Below are 11460 nucleotides of genomic sequence, written 5' to 3' on the forward strand. Positions count from 1 at the left end.
TATTTTACTTTATCTTTCCCGGCATTCATTTTAACACGATTTATAAAGGCTGATACCAGTCTTACTAAAGGGGATACCATTCGGTCGATCCATCGGCCGGAAACGCTTAGATCATTTTATCTTATATGGAATGGTATCCCCTTAGTATGACTGGTATCAACCCTTATAAATCATGCACTTTAAGCTCTAGGTTGGGAAGTTCAAAAAAAAAAAAAAAAGGAAAAAACATACAAATCTACTATCTCATTTAGGGGTTTATATTAGTTTTGTTGTTCAAAGAAGGGCCGCAGTCTAAATATTTTCTTTTAAGGGGTAAACATCAAATTATCCCTTGATCTGTACTAGGAAAGAGGTTCTTGATCTAAGTAAAAGATTAAGGATATTATTATTAACGAGAGTATATCTTTGTATCTTCCTTTCTTCTTACATTTTTCTAGGTTTTTACTGTAAACTTAGTAGTTTCTTCCTTAAACGATTCGGATTGTAAGATTGATAATCGTAGGAAGGAAAGATCTCCTTAACTAAGAAATCTAGTTATCATAACCTTGTTTTTGATGTCAGATTTGAAGTGTAGTTCCAAGGTTCTTGTTGTTCAGTAACAAAATGGAAGTATTAGATTTTAGGTTTTAATTGAATCATATGTACTATTTTTGTTAATTTTGTGAAGTATTCGTAACAGAAAAAAATGGGAGGATTCAGTGTGAGATGTAGAGTAGCGATTGTAGTAATAGTATCAGTGTGGATTGGTCTGGCTGCTTTATTTGATTTGTTAAAAAATGTTCCAAATGGTTGTATCATGACATATATGTATCCAACATACATTCCTGTACCTACACCTGCAAATGTTTCTTCTGTAAAGTATGGATTGTTCTTGTATCATGAAGGATGGAAAAAGATAGATTTCAGTGAGCATATCAAGAAACTTAGTGGTGTGCCCGTGCTTTTTATTCCAGGCAATGGTGGTAGCTATAAACAGGTAGTTCATTTTTATGCACTTCTTAATTGTGTTTATTGAATCCATTTTGTTGCTTGTTAGTAGTTCATTGTTACTTTTCAATGCTGACACTCTTATATATAATGTCAAGTTATTAGTACTTAATACTTAATTGCAGCATTTATCTGACAATTTTAGGGTTGAAAGTTGTTCAATGAATATGTCGTGTTCTGATTTCATTGTGTTCTGCTTAGAAATTCTTGGTTGAAACTGGAATTGCCAGATTTGGCCTGCAAATGATCTCAACGAACGTCAGCTCATGTATGAGATTCATCAGTATTATCATATAAAGACATAATTCATGTCATGTAAACAGAGATGATTAATGATGGATAGTGTCTAGAAGGAAATACTGCACTATAGAGTGTTATCTACCCTAAAGGAACATCAATGGATTCCACTAGCTTAGGATTACTTTAAAATAAGCATACAATTAAATCTGTGTACATGAATACAATTTGAGGTTATAAGAATATCACAAATGGAGGCATACGAGCTTGTGGGTTTCTATTTGTCTTGCAACATATAGCAACAATTATAATGACATTATCCTTATCTTAGTTTGCGGCATAGAGATTGATCAGTGCTAGATTCCTAGCAAGTGACTGGTTGCGAGCCTCTCCCGCTGAGTTGGAAGAGAGATTGGCAAAGAAACAAAACTTCCGCTGCGACTTTGGTTATTTAAACTCCTTAGAGGGCATGTATTTAATATCTCAAATACTAGAACTCGTTAAAAAACTGAGATAATCTGTCACACCTCTTTTCATCCTACTTTAACTTCCTGACAATCTTACCTTTTATAACTGAAGATAAGCACCTGCTAGTATGATGCATCACAACTTTTGATATTGGTATTTTTCGTACCACCTATTAATTTGGATATGTCAAGTTAATGCCTGATTTCTTCTCCACTATGCTCGTCGCATTATGGCCTTTCATCCCACCTATCAATTGGGTCTTGCTGCTATCCTTGTATGTATTTTCTTATCTGTCTTTTTGTTCCAGGTCCGTTCTGTGGGAGCAGAATCTGATAGGGCATATCAAGGGGGTCCGCTTGAGCGCACATATTATCACGAAGCATCATTAGCTTCTGAGGAAACTGAAAATAGGGATGTCGACGGTTTTACGTTACCCAACCAATATAGTTCGATGCTGGATTGGTTTGCTGTTGATCTTGAAGGAGAGCATTCTGCTATGGATGGTCGAATTCTTGAAGAACATACAGAATACGTTGTATATGCTATCCATAGGGTACCTTTTTTAACTATTTGTGTCGAGCGTTGTTTGAATTTGCCTAGTTTTCTCCCGAAGAACTTATTAGTATACTGTTTCATCCTCACACATAGTTATTGCCCTGTTATCAGTTGTTTATCTACTTCTGCATCCAGAGAAATCCTCTATTACTAGTATGTTGGATTATCTGAGTTTGTATGTGCGTGTTTATTGACCGAGCATTATGTTTCCTTTGTCTGTATGCATCTGTTTGGATTTGATGGAGGCTGGTTAAAATGGTTTGTGAGGGGAGACTCTTAATTTTTCAAAATTGTAGGACATTGTTATGTTTCAGGCTATAGAAAACCTGACCACCTTGGTATTTGGATACGTTTAGGATACTTGAACTGATGCTAAAAGTAAGGTGAAATGTCGTGATAAATTACAATAATAGTCACTGTACACAAGATTAGTTCCATTCATTTTTCGGGTTTTTTTAAGTAAAATTACGTGATGGGGATCTGCATTCCTGGTCTATCACGGATAGAACCATGGGTGCAAAACTGCTAATATTGGGCTTTTATGCTCTACCGATTTACCAGTAGTATTGAAGTTTTTACATTCTTGAGTTTCTTTGTTAAATCAGCATTTTTCTAGTCCTAATCAGCTCTGCCTCCTTAATCTTCATTCTTTTGTGTGCTCTTGAGATTTCAAGTTATATTTATTTTTATATATTGTTTGCAGATATTAGATCAATATAAAGAGTCCCGTGAAGCTCGGTCTAAGGAAGGTGCTGAAACCACTGGAAGCTTACCAAGAAGTGTAATATTGGTTGGTCATTCTATGGGTGGTTTTGTAGCCAGAGCTGCAGTTGTGCATCCACATTTAAGGAAGGGAACAGTACAAACTGTTCTTACACTTTCAAGCCCACATCAGTAAGCTTTATTGATAATGAACAACGTCATCGTGGTTTTACGAACTAGTACTTCGGCTTGACCATCTTAGTGCTTAATGAGATAGAGTTTTTTTCTTTCAGGTCGCCTCCTGCAGCACTACAACCATCTTTGGGTCACTATTATTCTTACATAAATAAAGAATGGAGGGAAGGATATGAGGTCCAAGCTACCCATGGGGGCCGCTTGTTGCCGAAGTCTACACTCTCTGATGTTGTCGTTGTCTCCATTTCAGGCGGTATTCATGATTATCAGGTTATTTTACATACCACCTTCAGCGCTTCCTTTACTGTAAAGTGAAACTTATACATATAGTTTGTCCAACCACTTCAACCTGTAATTTCACAAAGACCGAGGGAAGCAGAATCAGGGTAACACTGCATTCTATAATGTGTGCTTTTCTTTGTTAATAAGACTTCTGTATAAGACATTCCTGAAGAATACTCAGCAAGGTCATATTAGACATTCATAATAAGACTTCTGTACAATCATATGTTTGTAAAGGTGCAGTAGGCTGCGTCTATACCAATAACAAAAGTTACCTGTCTTTGCAATAGGGCCACAGCTCTGTATATCTGATCATGAATGTTGCCTGACTTTCACTTACCTTATTATGCCAACTATGGATAAAACCCAGCAACTCTTGGTTGTAGATGATCATGCCTTTGCTATAGGAAGAAAAAATTATTAACACAGTTCATTCTTGAGAATATGCAAAGCATTATTTCAGCTGAATTATTTCTTTTAGCGAAAATATGCTTTATGCAATCTTGACAAGAGCAATGAAACAATTTTAAGAGGTTTTTTGGTCTTAATTTCCTTTGTAACATCAATCTGTTTTTAGTACTACTTTTGAGAAGCTGTGCACTGTTATTTGCATTTTCTTATAATTGTCTTTCTCATGTTGCAGGTTCGGCCAAAGTTAGAATCCCTTGATGGAATCGTGCCCTCAACTCACGGTTTTACAATAGGTACCATGGGAATGAGGAACGTGTGGGTTTCCATGGAACACCAGGCTATTCTATGGTGCAACCAAGTTGTTGTACAAGTGAGTGAAGTTTAATCTTGAAACACACAGCTTTTCTTACGGGCACTGATGGACTTTACTTCTCATTTCAGGTGTCACACACTCTTCTCACTATGATTGATACAGAAACTGGTCAACCATTTTCTAGTGTACCAAAAAGACTTACGGTGTTCTCCAAAATGTTTCGTAGTGGGATACCACAAAGTTTTAACTGGATGAGGCAGCTGCAACCTTCCAAGATTTCTACAGAAGTTCCTATTTTGGATAAAAGAATTGCTGCTGGTATTGTCTAAACATTTACTTATACAATTTTGCTGGCTAGGATGGTCATGTAAGAATTTATCATTTATCTAGTTTAATAATGTGGAAGCTTTGTTTAGTTGGTTCACTGTAATGTCTCAGGAGGAAGCCCACCGTTTGATTTCCTAGCTGCTCTTTATTGTTGCTCAATCACCAAGATTCTCTTGTACATTAGCCTGTCTTTTGCAATTGTAAGATTCCATTTAAAATATTACCTGGGATCCTGCCACCTTGACCATCATGCTATCAAGCATAAGTGACTGCAAGCCACATGAAAATAAAATCTTATTGCGGGAAGTCAACATACGCTATTTTATTCTAGAAAAACCAAGCATATAACTATCTCAAGGGTGTCTCACCACACATATCTACATGATGTTAGGTGTTGATTTGAGACATGCTATGTTGGTGGATCAGATAAGATGATTCTGCCTACAGAAAGACGATCATATGTAGAAAGTTCATATTCTTCAGTCATTGATAAACAGTTTGTTGTTAAATTTTGACACAGATGTTCTTTACGATCTTCAGCTACATGCATGATTAGTTAATTTCTAAAACGAAATGTACAATGTCTTTGTCCAACTTGAAGAATGTGGTCATGAAGGTCTTTGCTGTGGTAGAGAAGAGTTTTAATAAATTATTATTGATGCTTTTGAATTTATACTGTCCTTCTATTATGATCTCTTATGAACTTTTTATCTAAAGCCTTTTTGCCGTGTTTGCAGGATCTAGGGAAGAGTCTCTCTCCCCTTGCCCAAAATCAGTACGATGGAGTGATGATAGCCTTGAAAAGGACCTTTACATTCAGTCAACTACTTTTGCTGTTCTAGCAATGGATGGGAGGCGGCGGTGGTTGGACATCAAGAATCTGGTTAGCTTAATCAAATTTGTTTAATATGTGTGTATTTATGGATGATGCGTTATCTTCTGAATGGTGTCCTAATATTGTTAAATGCGGAAATACTGTGCCATGGTTGGGCATCAAAGAGCTTCCGCGACAAAACTTGTACTAGATTAGGGAGCTAACAGTTCTCGTATTATCCATTTTTGATACTTTTTGAGTGTAGTGCTTGCTGTTGTATTTTGTGAAAGACATTGTATTGACTGTTTGAATTTCATGCTTAGGGATCAAATGGAAAGAGCCACTTTATATTTGTTACAAACCTTGTTCCATGTTCTGGGGTTAGACTTCATCTTTGGCCTGTAAAAGGCAAAATATCTTCAGAAGTACCTTCAAATCAAAAAATTATTGAGGTTACTTCGAAGATGGTGCAGATTCCAGCAGGACCAGCACCAAGGCAGGTACAAGATATGGATAACTCTCTTATTCCTTTTTTATAATTCTCAGTTATAACCATGTAAATACCTCCTCAATGGTTATTGAGCAAAGCCCTGCTTACATATTTTGTTTTGCAAAACTCTCACGAAGAAAGGCATTTAGTATATATTTATACTAGCATCGAGCTTAATTATGAATGTGGCAGACTTGTAATTCTGTGGACTTATGCTGTTGGCTTCGCAGATAGAACCAGGTAGCCAAACTGAACAAGCACCTCCATCATCAGTATTCCTCCTGGGACCTGAAGACATGGAAGGTTTCCGGTTCCTGACTATCTCAGTTGCACCTCGTCCGGTATTTTTCCGTACTGTTTAGTTAGAATATTATTAGTATTTTATGGCGATAGTAATTCAGCATTTATTAGGTCGCAGTGAAATCATAAGAACAATTGCTCATATGTTCTCCGCACTTGCAGTATGAAATTTGTGCATCCTAATTTTGTTTTAATCAAGCATTTCATAACCATTTTGTCATCAGAGTGTGTCAGGTAGGCCTCCACCAGCAGCGTCCATGGCAGTTGGTCAGTTCTTTAATCCCGAGGAAGGGAAGAGGGAATTCTCTCCTGCGTCTCTTTTACTTTCTAGCTACATTGATCAGGTTAAGTTTTGTTTCTTCATTCCCAGCTCTTATTGGTCAATTTGAGTTATTGACAACTGGATCTGTAACTTCTCATGCCGTGTTAACGTGTTCAAAAGGAACAACGGAGGAGTTAAAACTATAGTCTTAAACTTTTTGCAAAGAGTCTGAGAGAGTTTGTGTCTTATCTATAATTTGTTGATCAGGATGACATTACATTATATCCCGTGATTAGGATTTCAGAACAGATCAGGGAATGCTCCTATATTTCCGTATTGTGTCATTACTTATGAGGCTTCAACTCGTTAGTTTAGCATGATGTACTTATACAGAATATTGTTGCACATCACACAGGAGTTGCTGTTGGAGGAGGACCATCCTCTTGCTTTCAATCTATCGTTCTCCGTAAGCTTAGGTCTTTTGCCGATTACTATGTCTCTAAAAACCAGAGGCTGTGGAATAAAAAATTCTGGACTTCCAGTGGAAGAAGCAGGTGACGTCGAACATAGCAGTAAGGGTTTATACAGGCTTCTAACCTTTAGCGTAAACTTCTTGAATATTAGCTGTACGTGAAATTTATTTTCTTCGTGGATTTCTTATTGCAAAAATGCAAGTTATAAATGCGATTGCTGTATTAGCATGCAACACTCATATACCCAGTGAAGCCTAGATCCAATCACTCTTGAGATATTTATAATTATATCCGTAGACCACGCAAACAATCAATTGTGTACTAATCTTTATTGGGAAGTGACACACACAAACAGTCAATTGTGTTTTAAGGCATTCTTTTACCACTTTTGAAAGTCGTAGATGTGATATGTTTCACTTAATTATGCAATTATTTTTTTTACTTGCTCTAATTAAATCGATTAGGCTATGAGTGTTTGGGACACAAAGTGATGTGTATAATTTTTATGCTCAACTTGTCACCTAAGTTATCTTTTGGATTACTATCAAACTTCAGAAATGATTCTCTATGGTTGGTATATCTGGATATCATCTAGGTGCTAGTGTATTCAATTATTAATGCATGTCATTATAAACTGCAGCTCATTCAATATTGGCAATAAGTTTCACCACCCTAGTAAACATTTGATGGACTAATCTTATTTCTGAATAATTATGCTCCATCATACTGCTACGTTCAGTTTCATGTATGATAATCCATAGGATAGATCTGTCATTCATTCAAGACTACAATGAATGAAAGATTATCTCATAACTTCGAAGTCTTAAGTCATACATTGTTTAACTCCTCAAATGCATTTGGAGAAAAAAATGCATTCATTACTGATTGCTCCTTTTCTTTCTTTCTAGGGCTTTGTAAACTTCGTTGTTTTCCACCCGCAGCTGTGGTTTGGGATCCAATATCAGGTCTTCAGATAATTCCAAATCTCTATTCTGAGACAATTTTGGTGGATTCTTCACCAGCCTTCTGGGCATCGACTCCAGGGTCTGAAAAGACCACAGTTATGTTAATGGTATGAAATGACAGTATGAATTCGTTTTCAAATCACAATTTACTCAAGTGTTATAAGATCATTTATATGAATACGGACTAAACAGAAATAACTATATTCTTATTCTCGTATTTTGATTCATTAGGTGCTTTTGTTTGCACTCAGGTAGATCCGCATTGTTCATACAAAATCAGTGCGTCCATATCTATTACTGCTGCCGCTGGGAGATTTTTACTTACCTACTCTTCACAGGTGATAATTTTCGTTGCACACCTAATTAGTACCATCATCTAGTTTACTGCTAGTCAATGGATTATGAATTTGTTCTCAGCTCACTTGGTTATTTGGAAGTCATGATGCTTTAAGGTGTAATCAATCAGGTCTCAAAATTTTCATTTTGGGGTGTGCTTCTTGCAGATAATTGGTTTCTCCATTGCGGTGATTTTTTTCGCACTGATGCGGCAATCACGTGCGTGGGAGCTTGACCTACCTCTCCCCTCCATGCTGGCTGCAGTAGAGTCCAACCTCATAATGCCTCAATCCTTTGTGCTTGTGGCAGTGTTGCCTATTTTAATTTCATTGGTTATTTCATTGATAATATCTCAGCCACTTCCCCCATTCTTCAGCTACGTTACTGTCTCTTTGATTTGCTATGCATTTGCAAATGGGTGTGTCATTATTCTGATTTTGATATCTCAACTAGTCTTCTTCGCAGTTGCCATGGTGCATACTTTCCTCAAATTAAGGTTAGTGGTGTGTGTCTCATGTATTAGTGCTGGATCTTGATTCTACAGTCGAAAGAAATTCAACCACCAAATATTTTGATGGTCAATTAGCTGACACACATGTGTGGTCTTTTGCAGATGGCGAGGGTGGGAAGAAAATCTTCGTTTTGTAGTTTTTAGACGGTTGCTCACAATTATCTGTAATCTCTTTTCCTTTAAGGTAAGCTCTTACACCCAATGCATCGAAATTAGTTCATTAGATGGGCTATTGCTTAAACAAGATCTCAGAACATTCTTAGTTTATCCATCTTGAAGTTTTAAACTGATTTTGTCAATTTGGCTATCAGCCTATCACGTACTTATCAGATGATTTACATAGTTGAAGCTTGGGCTTGCCAACTTTAATTTGTTTCATCCTTGAAACAGGCGGTCAGGATACTCAAGGGAAATCCAACTCTTGTTACCGCAGTGACTGCAATTATTCTTGTTTCTTTTGTTCATCCCGCTTTTGGTCTGTTGGTACTCCTTCTGTCCCATGCTCTATACTGTCATACAGCTCTCTGTAGGTACGTGCTTGGGTTCGTGCAAGTTTTCTTCCTCATGTGTAATGTGGCTGTCATGGTTACACCTTTTCACCATGTCATACATTTATTACCAAATTTGTTGCTTGTTTGATTCATAAATTTAAGTTTTACCCCACAAGCTGTCAAGCTCTTGATCCGTACTGCACATAGGAAATGTATCATCTGATTTGTAACATAATATGTTGCTTGTTTGGTGCATTATGTTTAGTTTTACACTACACGCCCTTGATCCTTGCTACCCACAAGGAATGCAGTTTTAGTTTTTAGAGTAGTTTTGTAGGTTTAAAGGCTTGGTTTCTGTTTGAAATTGATGACTTCTCATTTAAGCTATCACAATCCTTGGTTCACTGCTTTATACTTGATTCATGATCGTCAGGTTCACCACTTTTTCATTTGTTTTGTGATTGGTAGAATTAATGTTAGTTGAAGAGACATGATTTTATCAGAGGATGTGAGTGACATAGGTTGACCATTATACAAAATATTGTGAAGTTGACTGTGAGAACTCCACGTCTCATGGTATGTCTGGTCCCACATTTTCTCCACAAAGGAAAGCGTGTTATGCAGTTCTAATTATGGATATGCGGGCTATATATATTAGCGCTGTCTGTCCCATCAAAATAGGATCAACAAAGAGTACTCCTGAATTACGATATTTAGTGTTGTAGGTTACTTATTTTGTTTCGAGAGTGAAGTTTTGACGTCCTTTTCTTTTCTCTAATTGGTTAAAGTAATAATTTTCAAGAACTCCAGTGTATGAGATTATGCAAGATCCATAACTGTTCACATGTTTCTGTAACAGTTTTCTTGGGACTTCCTTTCGCAGCCATGCTCAAAAGGAGCAGCAAGATTCTAAAACCAAGCACAGTGACAGGTCCCAGCATAAGATTAAATCCGATGGTGGGCTGGACCCACTTCTTCCAGTGGAAGAGAACCCTCTCAATAGCCCAAACTCTGCAAGAAGCTATAGTGATACACAATTAGAGATCTTCAACTTCCGACATGGTATGCTAATTTTGCACCTTCTCGCGGCTCTCATGTTTGTCCCATCACTTGTCGCTTGGCTACAGGTATGCATCCTTGTTTGCTATGTGATTACAAAGATAATTATTTTTCTGCAAATTACATCCCCCCACCCCCGAAATATTCTAGTTTAGGAACCACCCTAGGTTACAACGCCTGGTTAACTGGTGTGTAATATTCAAATTGTAATTTACTGATTAATCGTAGTAAACACGTGTGTTTGTGGTCATTGCGTCCCCCATATGCCTGATACCTTATTAATGAAATGTTCACCTTATACATGCATAACCTTAGTGCCTTCTGCATCTTGCTACATTATAATTTGTGGTTCTCATGCATGGATCTGTTTTAATTCTTGCAGAGAATTGGGCTTGGTCAGAATTTACCATGGTTTTGGGATTCTGGTATTTGTATATTTGTCATTCTCCACGGTCTAAGTTCAAGCCGTGGATTTGATTCCCTCTCATTTCCCTTACCTGGTTTCCGAGGCAGGGAAGTTGGTTTGAGCTTCGTCTATCTGCTCGCTGGATATTATTGTTTTCTCTCTGCTCTTGCTTTAACTCCATACAGATCCTTCTACTCCATGGCTATAGTTGGAATCATATCTACTGCTGTGAGAGTAATAGAGAGAAAGAGCAGAGAAAAGGGAGAGGTTCATTTAACCTCCAGCAGGAAACATTCTCACAGACATTAACAAACTCCATAAACACATACCGAAATCTTAGATGGGTACAAGTTATGTTGTAAATTTTTGGGATATTTAGACTTTGGGTCTCAATTTTGTGACCAGCTTTGAGTTTGGGTCTTGAGAAAATTTTAATTAGAGTTTGGGTCCTGGACTATAGTTGACCGTCTTAACAGTTACATAAGCAGGTTAAATGTAGAAACGACCAACTGAAATTTGGATTTTAGTTTATTTACCAACTTTGCCATTTTCTTCATCTTTATCTTCTTCAACTTACCATGACCCCATTACTATCTCATTAATTAAGAAGTTGTCGCCCTGAGCTCATCGTGATGGTGCAGAGATGAAATTGGAAGTGATAGAGGTTGTTTCTGAGACAAACAAGAAGTTGGGTTTTGTGGAAGAACCCATGGATAACATTTAAGAGTGGCAATTAAAGCATCCATTGAAACAATTAAACAAACAGGTTTTGTTCACCATATACTCAACCACAAACAGAAGAAAATATGGATTTGTTTTCAGAAAATTAAGGAAAACCCATAATCTATCAGAAAGAATCAACCATAACCGTACAGT

General features: G+C 37.1%; 1 protein-coding gene across 2 annotated transcripts; it reads left to right on the forward strand.

Annotated features, from left to right (window-relative positions):
• Positions 1-321: 321 nt before the first annotated feature.
• On the forward strand, positions 322-11140 carry LOC113348913. Of its 2 annotated transcripts, none has more exons than XM_026592821.1 (18): positions 322-976; positions 2000-2245; positions 2951-3141; positions 3243-3414; positions 4070-4207; positions 4279-4468; positions 5215-5360; positions 5615-5791; positions 6012-6122; positions 6306-6425; positions 6759-6897; positions 7725-7888; positions 8033-8119; positions 8285-8613; positions 8731-8812; positions 9019-9158; positions 9979-10246; positions 10561-11140. In XM_026592821.1, the coding sequence occupies exons 1-18, from the start codon at positions 686-688 to the stop codon at positions 10891-10893; spliced, it is 3324 nt and encodes a 1107-aa protein (XP_026448606.1). In that variant the 5' UTR covers positions 322-685; the 3' UTR covers positions 10894-11140. The 2 variants fall into 2 exon arrangements, with proteins under 2 accessions (XP_026448606.1, XP_026448605.1); XM_026592820.1 differs by having other exon boundaries at positions 324-976; positions 6759-6915.
• Positions 11141-11460: the final 320 nt, after the last annotated feature.

Source organism: Papaver somniferum, chromosome 2 (assembly GCF_003573695.1).
Source record: "Papaver somniferum cultivar HN1 chromosome 2, ASM357369v1, whole genome shotgun sequence".
NCBI classification, from domain to species: Eukaryota; Viridiplantae; Streptophyta; class Magnoliopsida; order Ranunculales; family Papaveraceae; genus Papaver; species Papaver somniferum.